The 12,933-nt window shown below is 34.0% G+C and overlaps 2 protein-coding genes across 3 annotated transcripts in view; one reads left to right on the top strand and one right to left on the bottom strand.

Moving 5' to 3' along the window:
* LOC5564786 (tubulin-specific chaperone cofactor E-like protein) overlaps positions 1-11,230 on the bottom strand; it is an 80,122-nt gene extending 68,892 nt beyond the window's left edge. The window contains exon 1 of the mRNA XM_021851923.1: positions 10,816-11,230. Coding sequence (XP_021707615.1) covers positions 10,816-11,215 — 400 coding nt within the window. The 5' untranslated portion in view covers positions 11,216-11,230. The remainder of the gene's footprint in view (positions 1-10,815) is intronic.
* The window catches only part of LOC5564773 (histone deacetylase 8), a 28,029-nt gene that overhangs the window by 12,483 nt on the left and 2,613 nt on the right, over positions 1-12,933 (top strand). Inside the window, exons 1-3 of one of the 2 annotated variants that reach the window (XM_001649078.2) lie at positions 1,095-1,809; positions 1,863-2,052; positions 2,118-2,256. In XM_001649078.2, coding sequence (XP_001649128.2) covers positions 1,735-1,809; positions 1,863-2,052; positions 2,118-2,256 — 404 coding nt within the window. In that variant the 5' untranslated portion in view covers positions 1,095-1,734. Of the gene's footprint in view, positions 1-1,094; positions 1,810-1,862; positions 2,053-2,117; positions 2,257-12,933 lie in introns of those variants that run through there. The other variant, XM_021851925.1, reaches the window with a different exon arrangement.

Genomic DNA, 12,933 nt, shown 5'->3' with positions numbered 1-12,933 from the left:
GATTGGCAGCTATGTGAATACCGGAGTAATTTGAACAACCGAACTGCAAATTTTGGTAGAAGATTCAAACAAAAAAAGTACAGCGGTAATAATTATAAGTTTTCGTTTTTACATTTTTTTTTTGCTGTTTTGACGTATTTCAGACCAATGCAATGAATACTTGATTTGTAATTTGATTGAGTAAACGGGTGGTCCAAAATATCTTAAAGCATCTTTCAGTTACCTTGGGGGGGTTCCACAATTACATGAAAGAAGCCAAGCACAAAACAATACACAAATTTGAACTAAATCAATAAAGGCTAAGACGGTGCTCTTCTTCTTCTTCTTCTTCTTCTTCTTCTTCTTCTTGGCAATGACGTCCTCACTGGGACAGAGCCTGCTTCTCAGCTTAAGCTAAGTGTGCTGTTCCGCTCAAGAAAAGTAAAAATTTCTGCCCAAGAAATAGTCAAGAAATTTCCTACAGTGAGCTCCATTTGAATTGACATTTCTTTTCAACTGCGTACTGCGATCAAAGAAAAATCCTTTTCTTGAGCATTTCTCGCAAGGAATTTCCCACGCATCGAGATAGGCGATTACTTTTCTGTTGAAGTGCATACTTAAAGCCTGATTTGCTGCTGAACAGGAATCGCTAAAGAAATTTCTCGCCGATTCCTTGCAGAAATTTTCTACAGCGACTCCCGTTTGAACTGACATTTCTTTTCAACTACGTACTGCGATCAGAAAAAAGCGCATTCTTGAGCGATTCCTTGCAGAAATTTCCTATGCATCAAGATAGGCCGAGAAATTACTTGTCAGCAGCGAATCAGGCTTAAGGCTGGTTTGCTACTGACAAGAAAAGGAATCGCCTATCTCGATGCGTGGAAAATTTCTTCCAAGAAATGGTCAAGAAAATCACATTTTTCTGATCGCAGTACGCAGTTGAGAAGAAATGTCACTTCAAAGGGGGCTCTCTGTAGGAAATTTCTTGACCCATTCAGTCAAGGAATTTCTTTACTTTTCTTGAGCGAAACAGCATACTTAGCTTTAGTGTTCTTATGAGCACTTAACTGAGAGCTTTTTTTTTGCCAAAGTTGCCATTTTCGCATTCGTATATCGTGTGGCAGGTACGACGATACTCTATGCCCATGCCCAATTTCCATTACGAAAAGATCCTGTTTTTTTTACAATGCTGCGGATAAAAACGGAAATGTTGCTTCTCATCTTTAACTTCGCGAATGAAAAATCTAATAACGATTCCGGTTTTGGCTACCGGTGACAAAACATTGGAAGAACATTGCATGTAATGTTACTTGGAAATGGGAATATTAAAGTAAAGAAAACAAAGTGTTGCAAATAGAACCTTAAATTATCTTACTGTTTTTCTGCGGAGAGGTTTTGAGCTAGGTAGGAGATCAAATAAGTAAAAATTTCAAAAAGGGCATAGTGATAAAAACCGTTAAAAACCTCTGATTTAGACTTTCTTCGCAAAATCAAGTGAAAGTGTCCAAAGTATGTTGATTACCTTAGTCACATTTGTTCTTAACTTCTAAGCAGAATCGAAGAAGCAGCGGAATTTCTTCGTTTAGAATTGATAATCTAAAATTCCAATAAGAATTTTAGGTATCAACGCTAAGCTATCAAAGTGTCTTTTCGCCAAGCTGATCGTAAACGTCATTGTGGTAAAATGTTTTGAATGCTTTGGCACTCAAATAGTTCGTTTTTTAAATAAATAAAAGCAAATATTAAGTTTACACAATGAAAGAGGTAATTTACATTACTGATAAAATTTTACAAAAAGAAATGTTGAAATTGGGCGCCATTGGAAATCGTGTAAGTAAATATAAGCGTTCTTCGTGTAATGATGAAAAATAACAATATTTTAGTCCGCAGTCGTTGATGAGCTGGTCAGATCCTATGATTTACTGCAATTTTGCAAAGTTATAAGTCCCAAGAGGGGTACTTTAGAGGATTTGCTGTCCTTTCATAGCTCAGATTATGTCGAGTGTCTCAAGCGTTATAATAATGAAGACGACATCGAAGAGGTAACGGATGAGCTACAGGAATTTGGATTAGGCAAGTAGGAAATCCGTGCATTAGCATAAATATAAATTTAAAACTAAATTATTTTCTCTTTTCAGCTTACGACTGTCCAATGATAGAAAAAGTGTATGATTTTGTTTCATCCGTAGTCGGTAGTACATTGTCAGCAGTCGACGCCATCCTGGAAGGTGCTTCTATAGCTATCAACTGGCATGGCGGTTGGCATCACGCTCAAAGGTAAGAATACCTAGAAATATTTTCCCGACACGAATGTCAAACGAATGGTAAAGTGTCGCTAATAAATAATAATAATAAGAAATATTTAGCCTTTACAATTTCCGCAAAATATAACTTTAATTATTTTGTAGAAAGGGATTATTTAGCCCAGATGTAATTCGGAATGCGCACAAAATAAAACACTCAAGTGATTATGCACGTTTCCAAAAAAACATTTATAAAATTTGCACATTTATGTAGGATAACTGAGCTATTGTGAACACTTGCTACCCACAAGTGTTCCAGATACTGCAATTATTCAGCGTAAATGTGCAAGTGTATCAAAATTTTACGAATCTAAGCGTCTTATTTGGGGCGTAATTCTCAATACAACCATCGAATTAGGAAAGTATCGAGTAACAGAACACAAAACCAGTGCAACTGCGATCCTAGGGACCATAGAGGTAGCTATGAAAACCAACTTCTACGATGGTTCTCTAACTCGATATCGAGATACGAAATATCGGGTGAACAAGAATTGACTTATTAGTTTGAAATGAATCGAAAACATGGTTAAGGCTGTTTATTATTATGGCCTCCGGGCCCTCACATTTTGGGGGCACCCGAAAACATTACTCCACCATAAAATTAATAAATTTGAAATCAACACCAGCTGCACAAAATCAAAAATGTGAGACAACCAAGGGGTAACATAATGTCTTGATTTTGAGTTATGACTTTAGAATTTCCCTTTACCTTTAGATTGTAATGCGATTTAAAATTCTGCAGAGTAATATGGAGGATCAATATTTTTGAAACACATTTAAAAAAAATGCTTAAACACACAACTCTTAAATTTTGATTAACAACAGTGCACAAGAATTTGTTTTATTAAAAATAGCCGTAGGTACCATGAGTGCGCCAGTATCCGCTCATGTTCCAGTAGCCTGCTCACGTGTTTAAAAAGTAAGGTAATTTGAGTAAATACACAAGAAAATGTCCCCAGTATGATCCAATTTGTCGATTTGAACCGTATAGCGGCTATAGTTTAAGATTTACTTAGTGCAAACTTATCTTTTTTCAGTGTAAGCGGGCTACTGGAACATGAGCGGGTACTGGTGCACTGATGGTACTAAGTTATATTTGATGGAAGACCCAGAGTATGAATCTAATGATTTTAACACATAAATTCAACTATCATTGAAAAAATACGCACAACCTAATTCCATTTCATAAATTTAAACACCCTTGCGTTCCAAGTTTTGAAATGTTATTACTCAATAATATATAAAGGTCTTGTAGTCTTGTACGCACAGGTTTTGCATAAAAGCGCATTTTTTGCTTGTCTTTTTAAATTTGACTTCAAATTTTTCTAAGTTTTAAATTGATAGTATAAGCAAGGTAGTGGAAAAATCTAATTTCCAAACAAGTAATGAATCAAGATAATAATTTTCTTGCAAATCTGATTAAGGTCTTTGCAATATAGCCACATTATAGCCTATTTCGAATCTATGTGTGACTAGAAATTTGTCTAACTACAGGAACACAAAACCACTTCAAACTTTTCAGTGACTCAGTGAAGCAACCAGGCCCCCTACATTTGCGGAAGCCCCACTAATTGATTCTAACCTTTTAAGTAAAATTAGCAATTCATAAAGTAGCGCCAACTTTTTTGTATTACTTTAAAACATTTGATGGTGATTCTAAAAATTATAAAATACACAAAATAAACTCAAAGTAAAACACTGAAATAAAATATTCCACTTTTCATGTATCAACAAAAATTGTAGAGAACTAATAAACCGAAAATTTAAGAGATCAAACAATTTAAATATGAAAACAAGAATAAAAAATGTCATTACTTAAATTAGGGAATCTACTAAAAAGGAAATCATGACACGAATACAATAGCTATGTTTTATTTATGAGAATTTTAAAGCAGCAACTGGAATCAATGTTGATAGTTAGATTACTAAACGGAATACTGACAAGAAAGTTATTGGGCAAATAATGGACCTAAATTGTATAGAATCAGAATCAGCTTCCTGAAAGGAAGCCCCCCACATTTGTAAATCCAGCCCTACAAATAGAGCACTAATATCAATGTGACATGCAGTAAATTCACGTTGTTTTCCTTTACTATTATCAAGTTGAGTGATGTGAAGTTTGTGTTGAAAATGTTTATTTCTTACAAAATAATGGAAAATTCATGGAGCATGTTCGGTATGGTAATGACAGACATTCAGGAACTTCCAGTTCTAAACAAATAACTCAGCATGATAACCGGTAGAAAGTCTGTGGGATGCATAAAATATACCTCCAAAAGTGAATTCATCTTTAAACTCCGCATCAATTAGTTATTTTTATTGAAATAATCAAATTTCTGATAGATATTAACATTTAGGTTAGCACATGAATTTTTGTAACGCGAGAAGTCACCCTTGGTTTCCCATATTCAACATGAAATACCTCGCAATCTAGAATAAATATAGAAAAACCATCTTTGACAAACTTGTTAAGGAGATCAAGAGTCACTCAAATACGGAATTCCACCTGCCTATCCATTTAAAAATATGGCATGTTCGACAAAGTTGTTCAGTAGCTTAAGGGCTATCATTATTTGAGCCAAGAATTTCGAGATTTTGTCACCAGGCGGCGCATATGAGCACAAAACATTTATTTTGCAGATATCTAGAGAGCTTTGCAGTTTTGTTTTGCAGATATCTCAGTAGCCTCACCACTTAGACAGATGGGATTTTTGGCGAAGTTGTCTAATAAACCAGCTCATTCTAAATTTTAATACCAAGTAACGCTCATTGATGAAACATTTGGTTTGCTCATATCTCAGGAGCCTGATCACTTAGGGCGTTTTCGACAGAGTTGTACATGCTCGAAGCCTACCTTCATTTAAGCCTTAGGCTAAAATAATGGAATCGTTTGAGCTACTGGACAATTTTGCCGAAGATGCCATCTTTTCTAATGATCAGGTTCCTAAAATATCCTCAAACCAAAAGTCCCATACTCATTAGCGCTGGTGGCTATATCTTGAAAATCTTCTCTCAAAAAATGTCAGCCCTTGAGCTACTGAACAACTTTGCCGAAGTCGTCATCTTTATGAGTGATCAGGCTACAGAGATATCACCAAATAACTTCATGCTCACTAGCTTGTTTCAGATGCCATATTTCTAAATGGATAAGCTGCTGTCCATATCTGCAAAACAAAAGTAAATGAAAAATCAAATTTAGTACTACCGTAATTTCGGGTGAAATAGTTCTTTTTTTTACGGTTTTTCTTGCCTATTTTCTATAATGTGTTACTTTTTAGTTACTTCACTTTGTAATTTCAATAATTTTTAAGAATAATAAGAAAAAGATGAAAAGAAAACTTGAAAACTAAAAAAAATTTACACTAAGAAAAAACTTCAAAAAACTTCAATTCAAAATGTAATAAAAACTAATTAATAGGCAAATTTTCAAAAACTATTTAAATTTCAGCCATCTCAGGGTTTGTCCCAGGATGGTATCGAGCGGACGCTGATGAGGAGTACCTACACTCTGGTACCACGAGAGGGGCGTCTCTTGCGCAGGGCTGCGTCGATCCCCTCGTCCGGGTTAAGGTGACCGGGAATGCACAATTTCTGGTCGGTAACGGGTCACTTTACGTAGCACTCACACGGCGCGAACTAGAAGTTTCTGTTCCTGATGAATAGATTTTAATTTGCTAATCACGGAACACTATTACTTGTGAATTTCTGTTACCTAAAGATCATTTCCTTGGCTTGCATATCCTTTTTATATCCCTTAGGATGATGCAGCAAACCCCATCAGTGGAACATTTCCCGGGAGGGATTTGTCGTCGCAAAGTTGGTAGTGGGCGCCATGATGCATCAGTCCATATATGGTTGGGAGGGATTTTGATGGTGGGATACCAGGGGTTTATTTAGGAGGATTTCAAATTCAAATTTATTTTATTTTTTTATTTACAAATTCATTGCATTTTTCTATTTAATTCATTTAATAGGGTAACGACTGTTTATTTCGTTCTTAATCGCTAACAGTTGGCGCCAGCGGCAAAAAGTACAGGCAACAACCTTTCGAACATTCAGTTTCTTTCACCGGCCGCCGAGCGACGACACTGTTGTTTGTATTCCTCCCACTGATCACGCTACGCTGGATTCTCAAATTTCTCAAACTTTTAACACCAGCGCATGGAAGAATGGTAGTCGGAGAACTGCCAAAACGTATGGAAAATAATGAAAAACGTAAATTACTTGCAATTTGGAAACTGGATCAAAAAAGTAGTGATTAGAAATCAAGTGTAAAGTGAATACCGTAATCCGGGGTAACATTGATCAGCGGGGTAAAATTGATCGCAATGACCCTCTTCGTAAAAAGCTCGAATCAACATTTGTTGATGAAATATTTTCAATGCATGAATGGCGATTCTCTTTCTTCTAATCATGAGCTAATACACAATAGGGTTTTTGCGAAAGTAAAGTTGTGTTTATGTGTAAATTTTTCAACTTTTGTAAACAATGATTTTCATGATTATGGATAACACCATAAAAGAATCATGTCTCACATGAGTTCTGTAAACGATATGAGCAAGAGAAATGCGGTTGTTACTAAAAATGACATCGCTGAAACGGCTCCGTTGTCAAAATTTTCATAAATATGTTCAATAAAACATAATTCACAAATTATTATAAAGCGTGAAGAATTTCCTTAGGAAATTGCATACATTTAGGCCTATTCCACAATTCAAGGTGTTTTTAATTTTAAAATAACTCAAAAAGTAAATGACTTATAAGAGTTTAACCTTCATATTCAGCCTAAGGGACCATGATTTAAGTAAGTAATGATATTTTCAATATTACCGAACGATGTTTTCATGGTGTGATCAATGTTACCCCATAGCAGCTAAATCAAAAACTCACTTAAAACATTTTTTTAAACATGCTTTAAACTTTCAGAAAACAAAATACAGTACATAAACACGAGCAATGGGTGGCAGTACTTGTTTTAAAAATATAAAATTTGCAACACATGCATTTTCAAACCAAATGTTTAAGAAATATTCAAAAAAATGATCAATGTTACCCCGGATTACGGTACATAACTTTTTGTGTTTAGTTTATCTTCCGTAGAGCTTTCTTTGCTTCAGGATTTCGTTTTTACTACCACTGAAAAAGAGCCATCTATTGCCTTTTCAGTTTTGAATTTCGCCCTATTATGGGTAACTGGTATCGAAGGATAGAGGGAAAAGGATTATATTTACATATTAAGTTATTTACATTTAAACTAGAGTTAAAGCATAATTATTTACAAATTTCCAGATATTTACAAAATTATGAAAATATTTACAAAGTATGAATATTTACAAAAAAAAAGAAAAATGTATATATGTAAAATTAAACAAAGAAAAAATACAAAAAAGGCAAATGCATGATTGTGACCTTTTGTGGTATCACATAGGTAACAAATGTTGACACTGCTAAACAACTGAATGCAAGAAAACAAGTACGACAGTGAGCCTCATTGGCTCATGTACCGAAATTTTCTAACAAATTTAATTTTAGTGCTAAGAATTATCTCTAAAATAAAAAATCGAGGGATCTCATTTCGAGCCGGATTGATCACTTGCCAATGCGATTATCGTTAGATTTTGGAACAACTCCACATACTGAATTTGAACTCCCTGAATCCGAATATGCTTACTAAAGTCTTAACAGTACAACATTTATATAAATAATGACTGGTCAACTTTAAAGAACAACCGTAAAACGGGGTAACTTTGATAGTTTTTTGAAAGAAAATCTGAATATTTCTGCTTTTTGTTCTGTAGATTTTCGATTTATATGTTAAAAACAAGTACTGGTATCTCAGTCATCGATTGCAGTTGAAAGATTGCATAATGATTCATTTTGAATGGACTTAAATTATTTTATATTATCGAAAGTCTATTTTAGATTTTGGGGTAACTTTGATAATTGGTATGTAAACACATTAAAATCGACAATCAAGCTAATGTTTGGCAGCATTGCAACTGAAACTTGATTGGAGAATGTTAATGACGGATTTCACGCCAACTCGACACGCGATTGGCAGCACCCCTTCAGAATTCAATGAAACTTTCTGGATGTCAAAAGTATGTGAAACTAAGATACTTTGCATATTTTGTATTTTCAAAATCGATCTAGACTAACATTTGAAAAGGGTCAAAGTTTTTTTTTACTTTTTTTATAAGCCCGTATAACTCGAAAACGGTAAGACCTACAAAAAAGTGTTGTATGGGGGACTGTCGTGAAATTTCCTGAAGTTTTTGAAAAAAATATTGAAAAAATAAAAAAAACATTTTCTACACCGAAAAAACAATGATTCAAAACTTTAAAGTCGATTTAAAAAAAATTACCATTTCAGATTTTGATCATCCTTAAGCAAAAAGTTTCGTAATTAAATTTACTAAAAGTCGTCCATACATTGCAAATTGGGCATATTTTAGGGAAAAAAGTTTTTCTAACAACGAATTTTTTAAGTCCAAATTTTTTTTATTTCGCTTTAAATAGTCTAGTATGCTCATATTTTGAAGTGATAAATGAGTTTTATTCACAAAATAGATTATATTTGTTTTATTGGGAGTAGTTAAAAGAAATAAAACGGAATTATACAGAGTTTTTTTTTCAATTAAATACAATTGATCTCGCACCAAACCGCTTATGAGAAAATGAACTCCGTCTAACAATCCGATGGGTTTTTAATGGTTGGAAAGATATCACAATAATATTTTATTTCTTATTTGGTCAAAGCCAATCTTAACAAATGTCTGGAAAGGGTCAATATTATGCTTATAAAAAAAAGTCGTGGTTTTTTTTTTATCATGCCTCATTATTTTAATTATTGCTATATATCCTAAAACGTAGTATCTGTACATGAATATTTACATTAGTTTTGGGCTTTACTGAATAAATTGAATATTTTTGGTTCATCCTCTGAATTGGTATACCGTTTGGCTGCAATTTTTGTATCACTAATAGGCATAAAACAATGATATTTTTGGGTACCAGGGACAGTTTTAACCTTATCAAACAATTCCATCAATTCCTCTGACATTTTAACATACTGTTCATTAGATATATAACAGAAATTTAATTTGGTGATACATGTATCAGTTTGTTTCACTGCCCAGTCGAATAGTTCTCGCGGAGTTGCGATTGTGTTTCCATAGTCTTTTGCTCTTATAGATAGACTTGCTCTTTTTGCCATTCGCTTGAGAGTGCCACCAATAGCGTCACAGGGGCCTTTGCCGTGGGATGTGGCAAATAAGTGCCATTCTGCTTCCAATCCATATATTTTCTTGAAATTACATAAGCTGGCAAATTTTTTTTAATTTTTATGATGAGCTGCAGCTCCATCTGACATAAAAATAACTTTTGAGAAATTTATTTTTTGTTTAACAAAATTTATCAATTTTGAAATAAATAGCTGAGCTGCTACTGTATCATGGGTCAACACTTCTGATATTATAATAAAACTAACGTTTTCCAATTTATTATATTTTTCATGGTAAATCTCGAATGGGTGTATCGTTGCTTGGGAATTAATCCAGTGATATCGTTGAGCAGCGTTTTGTATGATAAAACTATAATTTTCAGAAAAGTCGCTAATTACCAGTATTTCACCTTGTTTTAAGGAATTTTTTTGGTAGAAAAAAAGACTGTTCTTTGCAAATAAAATCATGAGTTATTAGCTTATCAACTTTCTCCACGAAATACGTAACAAATTCTTCAACAGGCTTTATTATAGTTTCAAAATTACAGCGATCGGTGGTGAGCCATTGCTGAAAAACTACATCTTCTTTGTCGCTTTCCTCTAAAAGCGAGATTAGTTCTCCTGTAATATTTTCTTTGGAATTACACTTTTCACATTCTCGAAAAAAACAATCAGTCGTTCTTACTAAAACATCGCATAACAGTTTTTCACAAATTTCTGCCTGAGAGACAATTCCTAAACTGTTAAGCATTAATTTAACATTTTCGTGGTATGCGCACACACATACATGTTGAACGGGAACTAAACCCAAAGAAGTCACCACGAATATTTCGGAATTTACATTGTACATACGCGAGTATCGAGTTCAATATTTATTTCACGGCAACCGAACCGTTCTGCCGTACTCGTATCTTAGAACTACCTAATCGAATACAATGCAAATACTGTGGAGAGCATACAAAGTTCAGTCTGGTTACAGAGGTTCCCAATTACAACCTAACATTCGGCCATCCTGACCGCCATCCGGCTCGGATGGTGATTCATTTTTATTGATATCGTTACACGAATTTAAACTCTCACCTTTCCGATATCGCATTTTAAAACTATTTTTACACTTCCTAGGAACAAACCTGAGACAACCGTAAATAATCGGCTTTTTATGCATCACTCTACGCTGCCAAAATATTGGTTTCAACCACTCTCGTTTAATCCACATACGTTTATACAATTTAGTTCTAGCATAATCATTTGTTCTTTTTAAATCAAACATTATATCTAGCAAACATGTTTTTGAATAATTTTTAAGCTTACTTTCTTTTGTATTTAATGAAACAGGTTTAAGAATAATTGATTTCGATTGCTGGGTTTTTTCACGAATTTGATCACTACTGCTCTCACTGCTGGTGTATTGAACCATTGAAAGGTTGTTTTCCGTACTCCTATTGTCTATGCGTTCCATACGTTCACTGTAAGATGGTAATTTTGGCTCATTCAATTTGATCTTAAGCTCTACATTTTTGAACTGTAAATCCCAGATAATTTTGCTCATTTCGGTTATCTGATAAACCATGTACGATATTTGTGAGTTAACTTCAACCAAACGGTCCACCAAATCATTCGTCACATCAGTATGGCAATATGAAGCCGCCATATCCCACTGGACATTGGCACTGGGTACTGTACCCACTTCCCAATAACTATTTGCATCCATGTTGCCAACTTTCACTTAAGCTTCACTACGAATATCATAATCTCCTTTCCGAAATCCGTGACATTTGGGATCCCGGTTGAGCCCCCAATTTGTTGAACGGGAACTAAACCCAAAGAAGTCACCACGAATATTTCGGAATTTACATTGTACATACGCGAGTATCGAGTTCAATATTTATTTCACGGCAACCGAACCGTTCTGCCGTACTCGTATCTTAGAACTACCTAATCGAATACAATGCAAATACTGTGGAGAGCATACAAAGTTCAGTCTGGTTACAGAGGTTCCCAATTACAACCTAACATACATTGTGAATTCCTGTGCTATCGAGAAGCCTACAATGTTTAGGCCTCAACATAGTAAACAAAGTAAAACCAATTTCTACATTTTGGCATCTTTCTTCAAAAATCATGTACGCCTCTTTAAGAGACATCATCAATAGACGCTTTTGAACTTGTTCTTTACTACCATTTCGGTACTCAGAAACGAAGTCATTGGCTCATGGCATAGGTCTACTAATTTAATTTAATGGGGTATTTAAATTTAATGGGGTATGGATCAGGTTGTTCCTTTTCAATGTTTGCAATCTTTCGAACCATAAAAATCCGTCGGATTGTTAGACGGAGTTGATTTTCTCATAGGCAGAGGCGAAATCCATAGATTGCCTTCATTTAAAAAACATAATCACCGCATAATTCCGTTTTTTAACTATTCTCAATAAAAAAAAAATTCTGATTCTAACTCATTTATCACTTGAAAACACGATCATATTTGACGGTTTAGAACAAAATCTTTGAAAAAAAATTCAGTTTTGGACTTGAAAAATTCGTTGTTAGAAAAACATTTTTCCCTTAGATATGCCCAATTTGCAATGTATGGACGACTTTTAGTAAATTTAATTACGAAACTTTTTGCTTAAGGATGATCAAAAACTGAAATGGCCTTTTTTAAATCGACTCTTAAGTTTTGAATCATATTTTTTTCAGTGTAGAAAATGTGTTTTTATTTTTTCAACATTTTTTTTTCTAAAACGTCAGGAAATTTCACGACAGTCCCCCATACAACACTTTTTTGTAGGTCTTACCGTTTTCGAGTTATACGGGTTTATAAAAAAAGTAAAAAAAAAACTTTGGAACTTAAAAAATTCGATGTTAGAACAACTTTTTTCCCTAAAATATGCCCAATTTGCAATGTATGGACGACTTTAGTAAATTTAATTACGAAACTTTTTGCTTAGAGATGATCAAAATCTGAAATGGCCGTTTTTTTTTTAAATCGACTTTAAAGTTTTGAATATTTTTTTTTGTCAGTGTAGAAAATGTGTTTTTATTTTTTCAATATTTTTCTCTAAAACGTCAGGAAATTTCACGACAGTCCCCCATACAACACTTTTTTGTAGGTCTTACCGTTTTAGATGCGCATAGGGGTTTATAAAAAAAGTATAAAAAAACTTTGACCCTTTCCAAAAGTTAGTCTAGATCGATTTTGAAAATACAAAATATGCAAAGTATCTTAGTTTTACATACTTTTGACACCCAGAAAGTTTCATTGAATTCTGAAGGGGTGCTGCCAATCCCTTTGTCGAGTTGGCGTGAAATCCGTCTAAAAGAGAATTTGGATTAGGTTTTGTTAATTAAATAACAGAATTTATAGAAAATATCGGCTACAAAAGTGTTTAAAGTTCAAAAATGCATTACAATACACTATTATAAGTCTGT

The sequence above is a fragment of the Aedes aegypti genome, chromosome 3, assembly GCF_002204515.2.
Source record: "Aedes aegypti strain LVP_AGWG chromosome 3, AaegL5.0 Primary Assembly, whole genome shotgun sequence".
Taxonomy (NCBI): Eukaryota; Metazoa; Arthropoda; class Insecta; order Diptera; family Culicidae; genus Aedes; species Aedes aegypti.
The sequence above is the reverse complement of the archived record's forward strand: the minus strand, read 5'-3'. Positions and strand labels throughout refer to the sequence as shown.